General features: G+C 42.6%; 1 protein-coding gene across 4 annotated transcripts in view; it reads left to right on the top strand.

The window, feature by feature from the left end:
* The window catches only part of TRAF1 (TNF receptor associated factor 1), a 69,955-nt gene that overhangs the window by 42,989 nt on the left and 4,758 nt on the right, over positions 1-22,208 (top strand). For 3 of the 4 annotated variants that reach the window (XM_075060557.1, XM_032767456.2, XM_032767455.2), the window contains exons 4-10: positions 6,033-6,131; positions 9,233-9,394; positions 15,285-15,356; positions 18,118-18,183; positions 18,976-19,422; positions 19,907-20,084; positions 21,312-21,460. In XM_075060557.1, coding sequence (XP_074916658.1) covers positions 6,117-6,131; positions 9,233-9,394; positions 15,285-15,356; positions 18,118-18,183; positions 18,976-19,422; positions 19,907-20,084; positions 21,312-21,460 — 1,089 coding nt within the window. In that variant the 5' untranslated portion in view covers positions 6,033-6,116. Of the gene's footprint in view, positions 1-6,032; positions 6,150-7,744; positions 7,777-9,069; positions 9,164-9,232; positions 9,395-15,284; positions 15,357-18,117; positions 18,184-18,975; positions 19,423-19,906; positions 20,085-21,311; positions 21,461-22,208 lie in introns of all 4 variants that reach the window. The other variant, XM_075060559.1, reaches the window with a different exon arrangement.

The raw sequence follows: 22,208 nt of genomic DNA, 5'->3' as shown, positions 1-22,208 counted from the left end.
AGTCTGCTACAGCTTGTATATAGAAGTTCTGTTGAAGGTGGCATGGCCTAGAGTGCTGAGTATGGGACTGAGAGCCAGGAACTCTTGAATTCTGACTTCATTTTTGACAATAACTTGATCAGTGCCCTTGTGCAAGTAAAATAGGGATGCTTATATTTACATATCTTTGGATATGGTTGGATGGTTTATTAGTCAATGTAAAATGCTGTGAAAGTGAAAAAACACTATGTAAATGGTAAGTGTTTCTATTGAAGAACTATGTTCTTAAGAACCTGGATATATAGTTTGCAAGCTATCATCTTTTTATAAAATATAGACTGGATTATGTATTACAAGCAGACTGAAAACTGACCAGTAAGTATCTATTTTTAAATTTATAGACAAAGGTACAAATGTTCTAGTTTTTCTAGTTTTTTTTTCATGGAATAGATGCCACTGAGGCTTTTATTTTTAGTTCTGTTTCCAAGCAATGAGTGATTTTCATACCACTACAGGACAATTTATGACATCAAATGCACACAGACCCAAGCACAGACTGCTTCTCTTGCTTAAATACACGTATGTGTAAGAACATATACCAGACAAGTAAGGTCAAAACAAACAGCATGAAATCTGTTTGTTCAACAAAATGCAAAAATCCTTATATCCTAATAAATGATTTTTTTTGCCTTACTGGAACTCTTGAATATTTAAAAGACTGTGACTATTTGTTAACTAATTAATATCATTTTCAAGGAAGTGGTTGTTGAAAGGTTGTTTGTACTGATTAAATCCACCCATTTCCCCTCATTTATAAAGTTTGGTTTGTCTGTATAAAAAGCCTGAAGTTGCAAGGTTCAGTAATAATGTAACCAGTAGTCTACCAAAGAAAATGTAACTAATTAATCAGATAATTACAGTTATGAGGGCACTGTTCATCCAAGAGACATGGAACAGCCATGCCAAAAAGCATCCGTCTTCCATTAAGTTTGGAGTTCTGTCTCCAACCACAGCTAATGCTATGTGCTTCAAGAGACAGTGTAAAACACCCATCATAAGCCTAATTGCGCTGCTCTTTTCCAAAAGGGAGAATTCCTTCCAACCCCAACTAGTGATCAACTTATGCCCTGAAGTATCATCTTATGCCCTGAAACAGGATTCTTAGTGTAAATGTTCTAGAGCAAATAACTAGGAGTTAAAATTCCTAAATTCTGTTTCCAGATCTACTATTGACTGACTGACTGGCCCTGGCTAAGTCACAAAAATTCCTGATGTTCCACAATACCCATCTGTAAAATGCTAGACACACGGGTGCTAGACTTGATGTAATTTTCCCCAAGGAACTGAAACTTCAGAGGAAGCAAGAAAATATCTCCCCGCTCCTTTGCAGAAGTTATAAGTGGAAGCAGAGGCAGAAAATAGTTCTCTAGATGATGTGCCATTGAGGAGTATTAACAAGCCTGGGACTCGATTGTGCAGCCTTACTCAAGTGAATAGTCTCATTTACTTGCATGGAGTACATGCATGAGTAGTGATTGCAGGATTGGGTCCTACTTTGCCAGTTACATCATCATCAAAGTGTCATAAATCAACTGCATTAGTGAAAAGGAGTGTTTGAATAGGAACCATTTCAGATTTTTGTTTCAAGCTTATAAATAATTCCCCTTCCCCGCCACAACAAAAAGAGCGTGAGAGCTGATAATGGGTCCAACCTTCATACATTCTACCTGCAGCTCAAGAGATTAATACTGTCAGTGTTTTCCTTTTAGGGAAGCTTGCTGGATAAGGTGAAGAGTCTGCAAAGAGAAAAGGGAACTGACTATGATTGTAGTCAAAAAATATTTTATATGTAAAATAATATAAATAGATTTTTTTCTAAAATGAAAGGACTCAATAGTTTTACAGTTTTCTAATAGTTTAAGGATGTTTTCAACTTCTGACAATGCATTGCTGTTATGTTAATCATTACGAAGATCTATATGTAAACGAGTCTCACAACAGTAATTGCTACTATTCAATGAAATTGACTATAGTTCTTTAACATTGGTTTGACCTGTGTAGACCAGACTAAACCATCTTATCTTCTTCCTACATGGCATCTCCATTACTGGAGGTTTGCAGCCCTGATAGCCCATTCTGTAGGATCATCTGCTAATCTCTTTGTAGATGCATAGACCTTTTGATCCACCCAGGATACCACCTTATCCATCCCAGGTCATCTTTTAATGCCTCATGTTCTTCTGCTGTCAGCTTTCTCTTCCAGTGCCTGTAAACATGCATTGTTCACTGAACCTCTTAAAATGCACCCTGCAAATCGAATCTTTCTTTTCATAAAATCTCTAACTGGTATTTGCTGAGTTCAAATAATCTCCAATACTTTTTCATTGGTTACATGCTCTATCCATTATATTTTCAGAATTTTTCTATAACACCCTAATGCAAAGGATTGTAATTTCTTTATCATCGATTGTTTGAATGTCCATGTTTCACAGCCGTATTTTAACACAGACCACTGCACAGACCAAATGTAAGTTCTTAAGAGTTGGAATGTAATCTTCAGATTTATGTCCTTTATCATGATGTTTATTCTTCCAGAATATCTTTCACTCTTGCTATTCTGATGCTGACTTCAATATTCAACGTTCCCTCTTATGTAATGATACCTGTCTTATATCCAGTCTAAAAAGACATTGTGTGAGGACAATGTTTTTTAAAACTGGTTATAACACAGCTTGGACAGTAGAATTACAGCATGAAAACTAATTGCTACAGTGTGAGGGGTGAGCCCCTCAGTATTTTCCCTTTTCCACAGTTTCTTGACGTTTCAGTCTTACAGTCCAGATCTCTTTAGTGAATTTCTAAACTGATGAATTTTTTCTTTTAATTGGTTTTACCAAATGAGCAAATCATTTTGTTCCCTGGGCTCATGCATAATGCACAGGTTAGAGCTTTGTTATAAGTGCTATATTGTTTTCTAAGGATCTTTCCAAAGGGAAGAGGTGGAAGCCCTGTTCTTGGGTTAATTCATAGATTCTCGGACTGGAAGGCACCTCGAGAGGTCGTCGAGTCCAGTCCCCTGCCTTCATGGCAGAACCAAATACTGTCTAGACCATCTCTGATAGACATTTATCTAACCTTCTCTTCAATATCTCCAGAGATGGAGATTCCACAACCTCTCTAGGCAATTTATTCCAGTGTTTATCTACCCTGACAGTTAGGAACTTTTTCCTAATGTCTAACCTAAATCTCCCTTGTTGCAGTTTAAGCCCATTGCTTCTTGTTCTATCATTAGAAGCCAAGGTGAACAAGTTTTCTCCCTCCTCCTGATGACACCCTTTTAGATACCTGAAAACTGCTATCATGTCCCCTCTCAGTCTTCTCTTTTCCAAACTAATAACCCAACTTCCTTTCAGCCTCCTTCATAGGTCATGTCTCAAGACCTTTTAATCATTCTGTTGCTTCTCCTGACCTCTCCAATTCCTCCACATCTTTCTGAAATGCTGTGCCCAGAACTGGACACAATACTCCAGGTTGAGGCCTAACCAGCGCAGAGAAAGCGAAAGAATGACTCTCCGTGTCTTGTTACACACACCTTGTGCTTCCAAGAATCAGGTTTGCTTTTGCAACAGTATACACTGTTGACTCTATATTAGCTGGTGGTCACTATGACCCCTAGATCTCTTTCTGCAACTACCCTTCCTAGATAGTCTTCTTCCATTCTTGTATGTTGAACTGATTTGTTCCCTTCCTAAGTGGAGCACTTTGCATGTTGTCTTAATTGAACTTCATCCGGTTTACCTCAGACCATTTCTCCATATTTGTCCAGATCATGTTTGAATTATGACCCTGTCCTCCAAAGCAGTTGCAATCCCTCCCAGTTTGTGATCGTCCGCATACTTAATAAGCGTACTTTCTGTGCCAACATCTAAGTCGTTGATGAAGATAATTGAACAAGCCGGTCCCAAAATAGACCCCTGCGGAACCCCCACTTTGTATAACCTTTCCAAGGATTGGGAGCCATTAATATAACCACTCTCTGAGTACGGTTATCCAGCCAGTTATGCCACCCACCTTATAGTAGCCCCCTCTAAATTGTATTTGCTAGTTTATCGATAAGGATATCATGCGAGACTGTAATCAAATGCCTTACTAAAGTCTAGGTATACCACATCCACCACTTCTCCCTTATCCACAAGGCTCATTATCCTATCAAAGAAAGCTGACAGATTGTTTGACATGATATTGTTCTTTACAAATCCAGGCTGGCTATTCCTAATCACCTTACAACCTTCCAAATGTTTGCAGATGATTTTCTTAATTACTTGCTCTATTGTTTCCCTGGCACAGAAGTTAAAACTAACTGATCTGTGTTTCCTGGCTGTTTTTATTTCCTTTTTTATAGATGGGCACTAATTTGCCCTTTTCTATCTTCTGGAATCTCTTCCCATCCCCATGACTTTCCAAAGATAATAGCTAGAAGCTCAGATACCTCCTCTATTAACTCCTGAGTATTCTAGGATGCATTTCATCAGCCCTGGTGACTTGCAGGCATCTAAACTTTTCTAAGCTGATTGTTTCCTTGCTCTTTTTTTATTTTTATCATTCTAAACCTTATCCCTTCCCATAAGCATTCACTAATGTTGAACAATTCCTTCAGTACGTCTCAGGTGAAGACCGAAACAAAGAAGTCATTAAGCATCTCTGCCATTTCCAAGTTTCCTGTTACTGTTTCTCCCTCCTCACTGAGCAGTGGGCCTGCCCTGTCTTTGGTCTTCCTCTTGCTTCTAATGTATTGATAAAAATAATTAAACCTGGATGCAATAGAACACTGTTTGAATATAGTGATCAAGAGGGAAGAAGTAGATGAATTGGTGGGACTTTTCTTTCTCTGTCTCTTAGGCCACGTCTATACGACGCGCCGTATCGGCGCGTTACAATCGATTGCTCGGGGATCGATATATCGCGTCTCATCTAGACGCGATATATCGATCCCTGAGCGCGCTTACATCGATTCCGGAACTCCACCAAAACCAACGGAGTTCCGGAATCGACATGGCAAGCTGCGCACATCGATCCCGCGCGGTGAAGACGGGTGAGTACATCGATTTTAGATAATCGATTTCAGCTACGCTATTCTCGTAGCTGAAATTGCGTATCTAAAATCGATTTTCGTGCTTCGTGTAGACCTGGCCCTCGTGATGCTGTAGGCTGACAGGAGTAATTTTTCTCTAGAAAGCAGGGAAGGCCTCTTATTATTCTCAGCATAGTGATGAGCTATTTCATATGTGTACTCCCTCCCCTGGATTTTCCATATTTTGATCTTTGGGGAATCTGCAGTCTTCTATATTGTGTTCTTAATACTTGTCTATGTTCTGCTGCGGCTATTGTGCTTGTGCAAGATGTGATATTAAAAGACTGCAATGATTCATGTTTTATTTATTTATTGCATAGTTCTTCACAGTTAATGCAAGAAAAAAACTATATTGCTGGGAAAAATGCATGTGTCTGGTTTGGATTTCTCTAGGACACTAGGCAAACTAAATGGAAACAGCCTGAGTTTGAGAGGGTGTTCTCCCCCACCCCCTCCTAATTCAGATTGAGTCTTAAATCCTCTGTGCAGCAGGTAAAAGAGGTGCTAATCACCCCACTAATTAAATGCCTGTGTTAGAGTGGCATGAGGTAGTGCCCTCTATCGTTAAGGTTCCATCAGCACATTCTTTGCATACACTTGTTTTCAGGTTTCTGAGTAGGAAAAAACTTTATATTGAAAGTTTTCACTGGGAAGGGCATATTTTTATTTTTAATAAATTAAAATCACCTCAAACCATTTAATTTTTGAGCTATACGAAACAAATAATAGGATTTCATAATCCTTTGGCCTTTTCCTGTATACTTGTTAAACTAAATAATACTTTTGCAGAAGATTAAACCTAAAAGGAAAAAAATCAAGGTTTATGAAGCTATAAAGTCCCAGCCTGTTCCCATCTCGTAACTGCTGTTTGGATCATTTTATTGACCAGTATTTGACTGCTCATCTTGTTATTAATTTCCAGGCTTTCAGTGATGCTGCCATTAATAAAGAGATTTCTGAATTCAAAGTGCACTGTGGGACCCCTGGATGCAGTTGGTCTGGTATCATGAAAAATTTTGAAGTAAGTTTAAAGATAACAGTTTAATCTTCCATGTTGTGTCTCATAAGTGTGCAGTGGGGTTTTGCCAGTGAGGATGAACATTGTGTCAGGGAGGCATGTTCCGGTCATGTTAGAAGAACATGGGGATTTAGGACCTGATTCCACAGTCCATCCTTATTCATCAAAGCACTTAAGCACATGCATAAATGTATGTGTCTTAAGCACATGCCTAAAAGTTAAGCACGTGCTTAAGTGCTTTCCTGTATTGGGGTCACAAAGAGAATGAATCCAGATCCTTAGCTAGTGTAAGTCAATGAAGCTCCATTGAAGCTCAAAAGAGTTATAGTAATTTATACCAGCTGAAGATTTGATCCGGTAATGAATGAACATCAGTGAAAATTTCCCATTGATGTCAATGGGGTTTAGCTCAGACCCACCATGTTTTGAATGATGGTGTAGCATACATTATAAAAATGCATTATATGTGGGGTTTTTTTGTAGCAGTGTTAGTCCCAGGATATTAGAGAGACGAAGTTGGTGAGGTAATACCTTCACCTGGAATGGTCCCTTGAAATATGTGTTAACTACTTATGCTAAACAATCTTTTCCACCTTGTATTTGGTGGTCACACTCTGAGTAAGTTTCGCAGACCTGAAGAAGAGTTTTATGTGGCTCAAAAGCTTTTCTTTTTCACCAGCAGAAGTTGTTCCAACAAAAGACATAACTTCATCCACCTGGTCTCTCTAAAAATGCATTTGTTAGCTGTAATTTTTCCAGTAGGTTTGAGTATAACATTAGGGGCAAGGACCTTGTAAGTAACCTTCAATGAAGCCCATAATACCCTGATCTCCAAACTATTATTAGGAGCAATGTACTTCCTATGTTTTTGTAAGAAAAACAAATCTCCCAGGGTAATGTTTGAGAAGCAGTGCTCATGGAGATATTGACACAACAAGGGAAACAGAAAACAGACTTAGAAAGAAAAACATAGCTGTCTGACTCCTGTTTATTTAGTACGTTACAGTCATTCTTTGAATATTGATGTGAAATGATAAAGGTGAAATAGACAGTGTTTCAGAATCTGCTACGTGTACAACAATCAAAAAAGAAAATTCAAGCCTATGTGTAAATAGCACTGAGGGGCTTGACCCTCTCTTCATAATCTTGAGGACAAAAGAGGGCTTCATAGTCAAATGGAGCTGTAGCTAAGGACCTCTTGGCACCCAGTTTAGAAGCAAAATGTGGTGTGCAGTCGGTCTCTGTATATGAAGAGCTGCAGAGATGCTGCTGTCATATTTTTCCTTTCTTTGCTAATTTTGCACACATTTTCCATTTGTCTGTTCTCCTTTAAAGAAAACTCTACCCCGTTTTCCTCAGTGCCAAGTTCGGAGAGTTCAAAAGGTGCCAGGACCTCTCTCAGCATGAATACACAGAAAAATGGACTTGAAAACAAGGCGTGTGATTAAAATTGTCATTTCTGAGTTCACTGCTGGAACAGTCATCTTGCTTTAAAAAACAAAAAAATTTGTGACACGGTCAGTGTGACAGCCTCCGTGAAAGAGACTGTAATAAACTAGTTTTACCCCTGCTTCAACACTGGATGAAGTATCAGAAAAGTAATATGTAAGGCCCAGTTCCGTAAGGTGCTGAGCACATCCAGGGATGTGTTGAATGTGCCAACTTCCTCTGGAGTCACTGGTACCTTTTTGGAATGGGCTTTAATGTCTAGACTATAAACCTTTTGTATAAGTATGGAACATTTAGGGTCAGATTCTTAGTTGGTGGAAATCAGCATAGTTCCTTTGATGTCAATTCAGCTACACTGATTTACATCAGTGGAGGATCTGGGTCTAAAAGGTTTTTGATTTAGACAATTATGCCAGGTTGATTGTAAATTCAAAAACACTGATTATTTTGAAGCTGAGCAGCATTACAGGATTTTATAGAGACCTTGGGCACAAGGCCCCTTATAAATTATTGTTACTCTCCATTATAGTTACTGAAAGTTCCAGTAGTTCAAACTATTTACATTGTAGACTTAAATCTTCCACTCTGCGCCCTTTCCCTCCATGCACTGAGGACAAGCATTGCGATTGTTGCAGTGAGGTCTTATAATCAGGGTAATGTTAAAGGGATGCTGATGATCACATTTGGCCTTTTTTTGTTTTTGTTTTTGTTTTTGTTTTTTGTTGTTTTTTTTTTTACAGATTTTACAGAACTTCAGGCCAGTAGAAATGTTTCCATTATATTTTTTAAACAATTAAATATTCCCCTATAGACAACAATTAAATAGACTTAATTGATTTTCATTGTATGAGCTAAGAGAAGTGCAAATAGTAATAACTTAGCTCGATTTAAGAATTCTGTTGAATGCTGTTACGAACCATGAGCCAGTTGTGCACTGGAGGCCGTGTCAGGATGGCCTTTCATGTACCCTTCACAGAGGGGTAGGGCTAGCCTGCTGTCTCATCTTGCCAGGCAGAACAGTTTGATCTCATTATTGCTGATTTGCCCTCTGACTAGAGAAGATAAAAGTCAGGGAGTCTCTGAGCCAAGGAGAAAGGCTGGCGCTGAGGCAGGTGGTCCTGCAAAGGAAGACCATTAAAAGAGCCAGTTCAGGAGAGAGCTCACACTAAACTTTGTATGTATTGTTTTAAATTAAGAATAAAGCAAAGCCCCAGGATCAAGGTGAGTTTTGGACTTTAACCTGGCTGTGACTCTGTCAACACTTGGAGCTACTCATGCTAGCTGGCATTGAGGTAGCTCATTAACAGTACTAGTGTAGCCGCAGTAGCACAGGCAGTGGGGAGTGGTGGCATGGCCTAACTGCCCTGAGTATGTACCCCTGGAGTCAGGGCGGGGTTTGTACTGGGGATGTGGCGTGTGCCGCTGCCACCCGTGATACTGCGGCTACACCTCTATTTTTAGTGCACAAACTTGATAAGAGCTAGTACTTAAGCTGGGAATCACACTCCCAGTTCTATGTGTCAGACAGTGGGGTGTGGAATTTGCCTGTTCACAGAGGCCACGTGGTACAAAAAATATTCATGCAGGCAGAATGGAGGGCATTTGTAGACACACATGTATCTGTGCAGGGTTACATCTTGGTTTATAACTTTCAGGACCATCAGAGCCTATGTGAATATGCTTTAATCCCTTGCCATACCGGTTGTGGACAAATGGTGATGAGAAAGAAACTTGCAGATCATTTGGAGAATGGATGTGTTAATAACATGACTACATGCCAGAAATGTAAACGGAGGTTATCCAGTAATGAGTACCAAGTAAGAAGATTTATTTGCCTTAAAACAAAACAAGGGTTTTATGATCATATCTTGAATACTCCACAGCTTTCACAGCTGTCTGATTAAATATTTCCTCCTTGTTTTGTTAAAGTTATGTAGCTGGAGAATGTTTCATTTTTCTGACCTTGCTAACTTTTCAACTGCAGTGTAATGTTCCATGATGTATTTGCTGGAAAAACAATGGAGTGTAGTTGACCATCCGTGTGTGGTGCTACGAGAAGAGAGAAAATATGTGTGCCCTCATTTGGGGGGAGAGCAGCACTTCTTGCCATGTTCTAGCTCCTCGTTCAGCCTGCACACCTCAGTGTGAAGACAACAAGAAATGCAACCAGAGAAATCACAGAAAGATCTAGAATATAGATTTTTATTAACTTAATACAAAATTGGCCAATAAATTGTACAGCAGATTTTATTCAGACAATATTTACACTAGATGCCATCAGCTTTAACTTTATTTGGGGAAAGTTCTGTGGCCCGCCTTATACAGGAGGTCACACTCGATAATCTAAATGGTCCCCTCTGGCCTTGGAATCTACTAACTTTTCAAATCAACGGTATCAGTGGATCCCAGGCAGAGCCCAATGCAATGAATACATTGTAAATTCATCCTGAAACCTCTCTCTTACCTGTAGCATTTAGGACTGTTCAGGCATATTTAATTTTGTTTATAGGTTTACATTATGCTTATCACTGTTGTAATTGAGGACCTTACAGTACATATAGAATGAAAACTAAAGCGCAACACTCTCCACCAGATTTATCTATCTGAAGTCAGTCCATGTTAAAAAACAAAACAAAACAAAAATTTTCCTGCCCCAATGGTAACTGATTGCTTTGTTTTCTTTGATTACTTTGCCAGCTGCATGCAGGTTGCTATTACTCTAATTGAAATGCATTTCTCACTTCCTGCTTAGAATGTCTTATAATAAGGCAACCTTATACCAGACCCGTAACTGATGAGTTGGGTTTGTAATGACTTCTTGCATTCTTTTTAATTCTAAAAAAAATATCCCAGTGCCTTTGATTCCCTCCTTTTTGTGTGTGCACCACAATACAGTAGGTTGTGCTGATGCGAGTGGCCTAAGGACAATATGCTAGCTGATATATAGTACACTGTGTTGCTGAAGGAGGAAACAGTATAGTTGGGTAAAGGGTTAGGAAAATATTTGCTGATATATACAGATGAATTATCTGAGATAGCTTAGCTGATACACATCTTATCATTGTCTTTTTAATTGTAAAAGTTCATTATAAAACTCCTAAGCCAATAGCAGTAGCAACATACATAAGAAATGTCAAACCTGTATCATCGCTAAAGCTGTAGTAACTGCTTTGATTTGAGTTGAAAGTTCTCAAAATGCAGTTCAGTTCTCCGGCTTTAGACTCTGTGATCTCTTAGCCTATGGACTAGGAATGCTGCAGAGGCAGCACTCAGCTTCCAGGTTGGGATGGAGGACTGATAAGTGTTGACCCTCCAGGTAGTTTAAGGAGAGTCATTGTCAAGCTAGGAATTACATCCTGGAAGGATGACCATTTCGACAGAGATGATGGGAGAGTTGTAGTGTGGAATGCTCCAACAGGATAGTGCGGGGGAAAATAACTATGGGCAAGTTTCCATGTCACATTTGTCACTAATTGCTCACCTTTGCAGTCTTGCCAAGAACTGAACAGGTTATGGAGTCTCAGCTCCCTTCTCATTTCTATGAAAGTAGTCTCTCCATGGCAGGAATGAGGGACACTTGCTGGGAAAGTGTGTGTAGGAAGCTTGCACAGCTGCTGCTCATTTTTAACCAGTTCTGTGGCAGGGGGAGGGGAATATCTGACCTCAGCCTGTTGGACTGTCAGACTGGCACTTTTTACCACTTATTTCAATGTGTATTTCAAAAAGAGAAAATAACTGAAAATGGAAACATTTCACCACTTTAACCCTTCTGAAAGTGCAGTGGGCATACTGATATGCTGTTACCTGGAGACAGAGCTCTGAGCGTGGTGTTTTGATTCACCTTGCTCCTTTCTTCAGATGTGTGTGATACAGTCAGTTTGTCTTCAGAGGTCATTTGGTTTCTTTTTCCTGTGATGAAGAATTGTTTTCATTTCCCTCGTCCTGTTTAATCTGTTATCTAATGCGGTTTTTTGTTAGGAAATCTTGGCAACCTGATAGGGAGATTGGCCTTGAAATGTTGTCTCCTGTGTATCAGTAGTTCCCGTATTCCATTTTGCAAATATGTAGTTTATGAGAAGAAGCTGTTTGCATCTCTTTTATTTTTATAACCCGAAGTATTTTCCACTGAAAACAGTTTCAGTGCAGCTGGAATCCATTTTTTACCCTAATTGACAACAGGGAATATAAAATTGGAGCTCCTCTGCCTAGTCAAATGCAGGTCAGTAGCAACCAAACATTGCTACCATTTGCCGACTCCTTCAGGGGCAGCTCCAGGCCCCAGCACGCCAAGCACGTGCTTGGGGCTGTAAGCCGTGGGGGGCGCTCTGCCAGCGCCGTGAGGGCGGCAAGCAGGCTGCCTTTGGCGGCTTGCCTGCAGAGGGTCCACTGGTCCCGCGGCTTCAGCGGACCTCCCACAGGTGTGCCTGCGGAGGGTCGGCTGGCAAGCCGCCGGAGGCAGCCTGCCTGCTGTGCTTGGGGCGGCAAAATGCCTAGAGCTGCCCCTGGACTCCTTGGTGGCCTATATGAAGTGAGTTTAATGCTCTTAAACCTTAGCACAAAAAATGCCTTTCCAAATGACAACCTCTTTGTCAGTTTCAGGAAAGAACTCAGGAAATGAATGAGCCGTGGTGTCATAAACAGATAGTAGGAGTTAATAGAACAGAAGTACTTTATATCTCTTTTGACTGTAAAGGGTTAACAAGTTCAGTAAGCCTGGCTGTCACCTGACCAGAGGACCAATCAGGGGACAGGATACTTTTCAAACCTTTAAGGAGGGAATGTTATGTGTGTGTGCTGTTAGTGTTTGGTGGTGTTCTCTCTGGTTCTGAGAGTGACCAGACTGTGCAACCAGGTTTCTCTCCAATCTCTCCAATACAGGCTCTTATCAGTGCAGAATAATGAGTTACTAGGTAAATAAGCAAGTTTGGCGTTATGTTTGTTTTCTTTTTGCAAATGGTGCATTTGGCTGGAGGAGTTCATTGGTATTTTGGCTGGAAGGGAGTTCAAATTTGTATTTTGCTTGAAAGGATTTTAATTTGTACTTGAAATACTTGCTGGAGGCGTTTCCGTGCCTATGAGCTAAAAAAAACCTATAACCTAATCATCTTTAAATTTTACAAAGATAATTTTTACTGTTTTTTCTTCTCTTTAATAAAGTTTTGTTTAAGAACCTGATTGTTCTTTTATTTCTGGGTGAGACCCCAGGGGATGGGGTCTGGATTACACAGGGAATTGGTGGAGAAAGGAGGGAAGGGGGAGAGAGAGGTAATTTCTCTCTGTGTTAGGATTACTGTCTCTCTCAGGAGAATCTGGGAGGGGGTGAGAGAGAAGGAGGGGAAGGTGCGTTTTCTCTCTGTTTAAGATTCAAGGAGTTTTGAATCACAGTGATCTTCCAGGGTACCAGGGAGGGGGAGGATAGCCTGGGAGAGGCAAATGGTGGGGGAAAGGGTTTACTTTCCTTGGTGTAAATATCAGAGGGTCTGGGTCTTGGGTGGTCGCCCGGGCAAGGTTTTTGTTTGGGACCAGAGTGTACCAGGCACTGGAATTCCTGGTTGGTGGCAGCGCTACAGGTTCTAAGCTGGTAATTAAGCTTAGAGGAATTCATGCTGGTACCCCATCTTTTGGACACTAAAGTTCAGAGAGGGGAATTGTACCATGACACATGGAGACTGGAATGCCTTCTTAGCTTGAGAGAGGTGGGCCCACCAGGGCCAGGGAGCTGGTACATAGGCAGGTCAGGGTGTGGACACTTGTGCAGCCACCAACTGTGCTTTGTTTGTTCTGTGAGTAGCATGCCCCAGTCTCCAGAGCAGTCAGCAGCTCAATACTCCATGAATCCTGCTTTAAAAGATTAAAAGGGGAGCAAATAAAAAGGTCTGGGCAGCTATCAGATACACATCTTTCTCCTCCGTATAATTCTTAGCATCCTGATTAAGCATGTTTCAGATTTGTGTTAATGGTAGCTTTGATATGTCAATCTTACATTCATTTGATTTTGAGTTCCATTATATCAAAAAAGAAACAGGAAAAGGACAAAGTTGCGTGAACAAACAGCCTAGGATAAAGAATAAATAAAGGCTCATTATAAATAATGTCTGAGATATAGTGTGTTCAGAAAGTGCCAAGGGAAGAAGAAAGACCTCTGGATGTGTTTTTGCGGAGCTGAAATGGAGATCTTAGGACACTTTGCAGAGAAGATACTTTGTGGGTTCCTGGACTGCAATACTATCCGAACTTTCCAGAGTGCTAAAGGAAACGTACTGGCGAGCAAAGGCATTTATAAAGATTAAAGATGAAACCTCTGAATAGTTTGAATTGAAAGGTTGAGAGTTGTTATGTTAAAATACACAAACTACAGTCATGGTATGAACCAGCAGCAAGGGATTATTTTCCCCATTCTGCATTAGCACATCATGTCAGGAAATTTGGCCTCTTGCCTTCAGTGTGTTAAAGAATGAGATCTGAGACAGCCCTGCACGTAACCCAAGCTATATGAAGCCAATGCATGGAGAGTTTATATGTATATTTGCCTTCTGGTCCATAGTTCACTTGCATGTCACTGCATATAAATGCGATGATTAGGGTTTGAACTGGGTGAGAGTCATACATTGTGTATACTGAGTTTTCCAAGAAGACTCCAATAATATGGAATTAGTGCTGTTCTCTTCCCTTCTGGTTGTCTTTTAGAAAGAAGTTTTGTTCAGAAAAGACACCCCCCCCCCATAGCAAACAACCAGTGAGCTTTATTGATGGGTTGAGGGCCATTAAACTATAACAAGGAAAGAGAGAAATACATTACATCTATATTGCAGGGGAAAGCATATCCCATGGTTCTTTGTGTTGCAGTAAGATGAACTGCTCTTTGATTCTTTTCCAGTGAATTGTGGAAGAACTTTTCTGCCCATCTGGGCACGCCAGGAGAACTGTGGGCAGGCACTGAAGGACTATCAGCACTTAAGTGGTTCAGCCTGCATCCTCTCTGCAAAGTGGGTGGGCAGGTTACCAGTCTGAATGAGAGCCTCACCCGGCCTTCAGCCTACCCTAGGATAAGCCAGCTAGCTCAGGCTGAATGTACCACTAAACTCGAGCCAGAGGTTTTTTTGGGTGTGGCTGGGAGGATGGCTTAGGCGCAACACCCAAATAAGAGCCCCGGTTAATTCTGCAGTGAAAGCATATTCTTAAGATCAATGGACTTCCCTGATCTTTGGAGAAAGGTTTAGTTTCCTTAAGACCTACTTAGCCCACTCAAACTATGTGAAAGTGAATAGGAGTCAATACTATTTTAATTTATGCTTTTTCACCCAGCTCTTTGGCATGTAAATTACACTTCCTGAGACTCCCTTATGCTTCAGGTGTGTGGGCATTGGTGAGTCTAGGAAAGACTAGATGAGTGCACAGGGGTCTAAGTTACTGCTGACAAACCGCTGCTGAATTTGGCTGTGCAGGGTTAAGTGTCTTGCCTGCGGCCTCTGAGTAAATCTGTTCCAGAAACAGGGTTTGAATGTGCAACTCTTATGTGCTAGCTCAGACCTGATTCAGTTGACCGGAGGCTTCTCAGCAAGTGACTTCACCAGAGCTCACTTTTCTGTAAAATGGGGATGATATTATATAGTACAGAAAGAGATTGTATTTCATAGAGACCTAGGTAAGGAAGCATCATGATTTTAGCATTGTACTCAACCCTTTGTCCTCTTACTTTAATGACAGAAGCATACATGTGAAGGTAACTCGTCGAAGGAACAAAAACGGATGCACGCAGAAGGCCCATCAAAGGAAAAGGTAGGTTAAAACGTGAAAGGGCAATGTATTGTTTTTGTTCTGTTACTTGAAGTGCCAGCTCTTTATCTGGCTGACCCAGGCAACTTCATGGCATCAACATGTGGCAACAGTAGCCGGGAGCTTTTCACATCCTAAGATCAGTTGTACTGATTCCTTCCCACCACCCTCTTATTTAGGATTTCTCCTAAAATCTTGGACGTTTTGTTTGTTTACTTCCTTTTCAAACACTCAGGGGAAACCTGGTGAGCAATACAAGGGCTGTTCCAACACAGATGACACTAAATAACTTCTTAAAAAGACGTGTACCTTTGCGTGCAGAGGGAGAGGGTTGGATTCTAATCTCAGACCCCTTGGTATGATAGAGAATAGGTCACCCTTTAGAGCAGGGGTCGGCAACCTTTCAGAAGTGGTGTGCCGAGTCTCCATTTATTCACTTTAACTTAAGGTTTTGCGTGCCAGTAACACATTTTAACATTTTTTAGAAGGTCTCTCGCTATAAGTCTATATATTATGTAACTAAACTATTGATGTATGTAAAGTAAACAAGATTTTAAAAATGTTTAAGAAGCTCCATTTAAAATTAAATTAAAATGCTGATCTTACGCCACTGTCCTGCTCAGCCCGCTGTCGGCCTGGGGTTCTTTTCACCTGGGTTGAGCGGGGGCTGCGGCCAGGACCCCAGCTGGCAAGGGGCCGGCAGCCAGAACCCCAGGCTGGCAGAGGGTTGAGTGGGGCCGGGGGCCGGGACCCCAGACAGGCAGCGGACTGAGCGGGGTTAGGGGCTCAGCCCGCTGCCAGTCTGGGGTTCTGTCCACTGGCTCCTGCCAGCCAAGGTCCTGGCTGCCAACCCCACTCAGCCTGTTGCTGGTCTGGGGTCCCAGCCCTGCCCACATACAGTGGGTACCTACCTTCTCCGTGGTTCTGGTCTATTCTCTTCCTCTCTGCACTGAGCTGAGGGTTGGGGTGCACTGAGCACAGGGCTGGGGGTGAAGGAGCAGGCTGGCGGTTGGGGTTCAGGGTCTGGCCAGGAGCTAGAATGAGGAGGGGGGCTCAGGGTTGGGGCAGGAGGTTTGGATGTGGAGCACTTACCTGGGCAGCTCCCATTTGATGCGAGGGGTGCAGGTGGGAATGTGGGGGGAGCTCCCGTTTGGTGCTCAGGGTGGGGATGTGGGGGGTGCAAGAGTCCGGGTGTGGGGAGGCTGGGTATGTGTGGGGAGTGCAGGAGTCAGGGCAGGGTGTGTGTGAGGAGGTTGCAGGAGTCAGGGCAGAGGGCTGGAGGTGTGTGAGGGGGTGCAGGATTCAGGGCATGGGGTGTTGGGGGGCTGGGTATGTGTGGGGGATGCCAGAGTGAGGGCTGGGGTCATGGGGGAGTGCAGGGGTCAGGGCAGAGGGCTGGGGGGTGGGCTGGGATCAGGGGGGTGCTCCCAGCCCCCTGCCCTGAGCGGCTCGTGGCAGGGGGCTGGAGGGATATATCCTGATTCCACCCCCTCTTCCTCAAGGTCCTGCTCCTGCCTCTTCTCTGCCTCCTTCCCGGTCTGAGGAGCAAGGGCACTGGGGCTCCTCTTCTCCCCTCCCTCGCAAGGGCCATGGGCGGCAGAGGGAGAGAGGAGGTGGGTCAGGAACCCAGCACGCTGGGGGAAGAGGCAGGGGAGGGGGAAGCGTGGCTACCAGCAGAGCCTGCCCTACAGCAGCAGCTGGCAGGAGCAAGCTTCTGTCCCTTGCCCCCGCCAGAGAGAGCGGTAGGTGGGGGGCAGAGAAGAGTGGGCTGGGCCAGGCAGGATGTTTAATGGCACGCTGCTGCCTGCCGTGGTCCCGGCCATCGGCCCCGCTCAGCCCGCTGCCGGGGTTCAGCAGCGGGCTGAGCCAGGCCAGCGGCGACCGCAGCGTACCATTAAAAATCGGCTCGCATGCTGTCTTTGGCACGCATGCCATAGGTTGCTGACCCCTGCTTTAGTGTGTGTTGCAAGGCACACTCCATATATCTCTGGGAACAGTGAAGTGAAGGATTTTGGGTTACTGGACGTGAGGTCTTATTCTTTGTGGAGGGCTTCTGTAATATGGGGTGTGTGTGTGTTGCTGTTATACAGGAGTTGTCACCTGCCGATGATTGTGGTTTTATTATATTGTATTATTTTAGGGTCTGTGTTATACTGAGACTTGGGTGGGAGTCTTTGTATTTATATTAAGGATATTTATCCTTGTTTTGTTTTTAGTGTGTTTACAGCACACAGGGCTTGAATAGGCACTTGATTGCACGCAAGTCTGTCTTGGAGGCAATCCACCACCATCACTCTTGCCCTATGTGTTAGTGGATTTCCCAGGTTTGAGTGCTGCAGAAAGTGGCCCTTCATAGTGATATATAAAATCAGCATTGCTTAAGAAGCTTGCAGGGCAGGCCACTGCTACCGGCATCCACAAGAAAATATAATTACTGTCAGCCTGGGCTAGATATGACCTTGGCTGTGGTCGCAATCCCACCTGCTCAAACTTCAGGACACTGGTGACTAGAGATGGAAGCCAGGCCTCACACATGGCAGTGCATGACAAAATCACTTGGTCGTCAGGTCAGGACTTGGTGATTTGGCCGGCAGTATGTCAATGAATTACCTTTGATGTTGCTATACAGGGTGGGGCCAGACCCTCAGTGAGGTTCAGTGGAACTACCCTGATTTACACCAACTGAGGATCTGGACTAGTGGATTGTAGTAAATAATTAAACCCTTGAAATTAGTACTTATTATTTTGTGGCTGTTTTTAACAGAACCATTCAACGCCATTGAACAGCAAAGATGGTTGTCGGTTTTCTGAGATCGGCTGTTCATTTAGGGTGAGTAAAATGCCGCCTGCTCCTATTCTGGAAGGTCTCCAGTCATGTACAGTCTCTACACTCCAGCTGCTGGCATGAACCAGCCAAGGCGCTAAACCAAGAATGGTTTCATTTTGTTGGTTTTGTTTGGTTTTGTTTTTTTGGTAAAGGGATAAATCTTAACCTCTCCTGGCAAAAAAGAAGGGAAGGGTGTGGAACTGGCTTTTGACTGTCACAATTCATAGGAGTGAAATTCAGCTGGGGACACTTTTTTCCCCTGCAGTGTATCTTCCGCTCAGATTAAATGGGACGGTTCTGTAATTATACTTCTCCAGCTATATCAGGTTTGATATTCTGTCGTGTATCAAACAGTCTCTGTAAGGTCACTGTATCCCCCACAGCCTTAACTGGTTTCTAAAACCTGCTTTGGATTTTAGTGTGCTCTTACTGCCTTGTAAATAGATATGTCTCATATATTTTGTGTGCAGTGCGTGTGTTAAATATTGATAGACTTGATAATCTAGCTGTTTATTTGCATAGCACCTTGTTAAGTGGAGGAATTTTGAACAACTGTTTTCTTGTTAACGTGGCATACATGTCATACACACACAATCGCCCAGGAGCTAGGCAGCCGGTTGCTCTCCTTTGCAATCTGGTGCTATGGAGTCAGGCCCGTATCCTGAAGGCCTTACTTAGGTTTATCTCCCAACTCCCATGAAGTTGATGGGCATTTTGCCTGACTAAAGGCTAAATGAGGATTTGGCCCTAAGTCATTCACTTTAGTTCAGTAACAGCATCTTCTCCTCCCAATAGGGCAGCAAAGAGAAGACAAAAGAGCATGAGAAGTCTGCAGTGGGGACCCACTTAATGATGCTGCTGCAGCATATAAAGCAACTGAGGACCAGTTTGTGCCCTGTTGGTGGAACTGCAAATGGCATCATCCCACACTTAGCCACAGCAGAGTCTAAAGTGAAGGGTTTGGAAAGAAAAGTCTCCGATCTCCAGCTCCAAGGGGCCCTGGAAATCAGTGGAGATCTGGAAGTGGACTGTTTTCCTGGCTCATCTGTTTGTGAGGAAGAGTCAATTCTACAACAGCTTGTAAGGGAGAAAGTGATTTCTGAGCTGGAAAACAAGTTGCACGTGTTTGAGAATATTGTGGCGGTGCTCAACAAGGAGGTGGAGACCTCTAACCTAGAGATCGCAGCCTTTCGGAGGAAGAGTGGACTTGATCAAGATGTAATACAAAGCCTGGAATTGAAGGTAAACATTTATTATGATTATGTGTCTGTGTACAATTTGTGTAGTTAGTACATATGCACAAAAATCATGGAGGGTGGGTAGGCATGGTCCAAACACAGGAGTGGGAGCCAGGAACGCTTGAGTTCTAATCCCATCTCCAAAACTCCATCTATAGCTTTGGTAACGTTTTCAAACCTTGGTTTCTAAAGTAGACCTCTAAACCCGTGTTTAGGCACCTAGAAGGTATGGAGAATGATGGGTGCTCAGCATTTCTTGGATTCAGGTCATAAGAGAGCAAGGCACCTTGAATCAGATACAGATCCTCTTGAGCCAACATTGTGCATTTTAAAAGCGCACTCACACACACAACTCTCCATCGTGTGAGGGCACAGATGAGAGTCCTTGCACTATTGAACTGCCTCTGTAGCAGAAGGTCCTGTAGAGACAACAGAGTGGGTTTGAACAGGGATTGTTTTTTTTTGTTTGTTTGTTTGTTTGTTTTCAGATTACAGAGCTGCACCGATGTCTGACACAGAAAGATGCAGGCCTGAGCAAACTCCATAAGCGTCTCCAGTCTTTCGAACAAGCGTCCTACGATGGAGTCTTTTTATGGAAAATTACAGATGTCAACAGAAAGTATCATGAGTCTGTGACTGGAAGAGTAGTCAGTTTGTTTTCTCCAGGTAAAAAACATCAAGTATACACACTCTAGTAAAATGCAGCTCTTGAAAACCCAGCAATGCCTCAAGAGTGATGCTCCTATCTGCTCTTTTGACCAGTGATTCTTTAAAATATGCCCAGATCTAAGACATTATTTATAAAAGGACAGACTAGTTCTGTCTGTTTATAATACAAGGCAAGTTCTGCTCTGTAGTTATAGTTTGACCCTCTCTACCTCGTGATTGTAAGGGAAGGGTGTCCAAAGGCCAAAATACAGTGCCAAGTGCCTAAGCCAAGCAGCCATATTTGATGCTGGAATATGTGTAGCATGGACGGCTATGTGGATCCAGCCACTCTTCAGAGGCTACTTCAGCCTAGTGTCACTGGTCTGACTGTAGCTGAATTCTAAAACGCCTGTATGCTGACCTTCTCTAGTGTACCTGCAACTGCTTCTGCACGCTGTTAGCCATAGCAATGCATATGTGGAAATGGGATTTATGTTTTTTTTAAATTCCGCTGCAAAAAATTGTTCTTATGCCACGGGCACAAATAATAGCAGTGGGGCTGGAAACAGTTTGAATTACAGCCACAAGTCAGTTGCTTAATGATACAAATGCTGGTATTTGGGCTGGCAAAAGCAATGTCGATGGAATTTTGTGGGCCCCATTTGGACCTGTAGAAAGGGAAGCCCCGCTCTAGCCCAGTTGAAAAACTTGGCCTAGAAGTATTTAGTTCAGAAAATAAAAGGGTAAAAATAATATGGACAGTGCTGGATTTGATGTCGTCAAATAAAGTATCTAAGAAGTGGTTGTGAAACATATGCTGTGCAGCCTAAAGTTGCCCACAAGTTCTTACGTTGCTGCGCTGTTTGCTGTACATGGCTTTCATTTCAGTTTATTTGCCCTCTAACTGCTGCTAGTTACAGTGACATCTGCTGGATCTGCATTGTTTCATTGAGTGGCCACTGCAGTCATTCTCCCCAGGAAATGAAGTGATTAGATAAAACACGCTCTTATGGGTAATTACAGATCAGCTTCACCAACCTATGAGTCATTAAAAGGACTGGACCTTCAGTGCTTGCAGTTGGAAATCCACAGGGTATTCTATTTAGTCTGCCATGCTCATCACCCTGGTCTCAGAGCACCTGTTGCATTTTAATCCTTTTGCATATGTGAGAGCCTAGGAGTACAGATTTTTTCAGAGACTGTTGATAGGCTCTGGCCTGACTAACCACAAGTTCTAATTTTCAGCTTTCTACACTGCGAAATATGGCTACAAAGTCTGTCTGAGGATTTATCTGAATGGCGACGGAACAGGGAAAGGAACACATGTTTCTCTCTTCTTTGTTGTCATGAAAGGGGAGTATGATGCTCTACTTCCATGGCCTTTCAAACACAAGGTAAAAAGAACATACTTCTCGTGTTCATAATGCTGAGATGCTTAATTCCCCTTCACCAGTTTTTCTGCTGTGGGGTATCACAGCTTTTTTTCTGCTGCATAGAATATAAGGGTAAAGCAGCCTTCACACCTGATCCCACATTAGAAGCTCCCACAGATGTCAGGCAAAGTCTTTCCACTGAGTTCAGTGGAGCTGAAGCATTGCTTCATTTCCCTCTCCTATCACTACAAGCCATGCTCTAATCCTGGGGCAGAATTCAGCTTAAAACAGACTAGGATTGTATCCAAAGAGATTTGCTCCTATTGAGATTTCGTGCTTCTGCTCTGTAACATTTGCAAGAACCCAGAATCTCAATTGTATCTTGAAACTCTAGGTTTGTTATATCTAAAGCTTTGTCTGTGATTAAGCCAAAGTGTATCATTATCATTTCTATATCTAAATAGTACAGGAAGTGGCTAAAGCACAGGAGTTGGAGTCAGGAGATCTGCGTTCTGTTTCCATCTGTGCCATAAACTCCCTTGGCTGATCTTGGACACGTCCCTTATCTACTCTGTATCTTATTTTCCCGAGTTGCACAGGTAGCTTGATGATCAGCAACAATAATAAATGAAAGAGAGAAAAAGTTTAATGAGGTTCTGATCCCTGTTTTAACATTGACTCTGATGTAGCAATAGTTCTGTAAGCCTGTCATATAAATAGCCATAGTGCCAACCAACCAGCCAAGGAGAATAATGAATAAATCTTCAGA

This window comes from Chelonoidis abingdonii, chromosome 24 (assembly GCF_003597395.2).
Source record: "Chelonoidis abingdonii isolate Lonesome George chromosome 24, CheloAbing_2.0, whole genome shotgun sequence".
NCBI lineage: Eukaryota > Metazoa > Chordata > Testudines > Testudinidae > Chelonoidis > Chelonoidis abingdonii.
The sequence above is the reverse complement of the archived record's forward strand: the minus strand, read 5'-3'. Positions and strand labels throughout refer to the sequence as shown.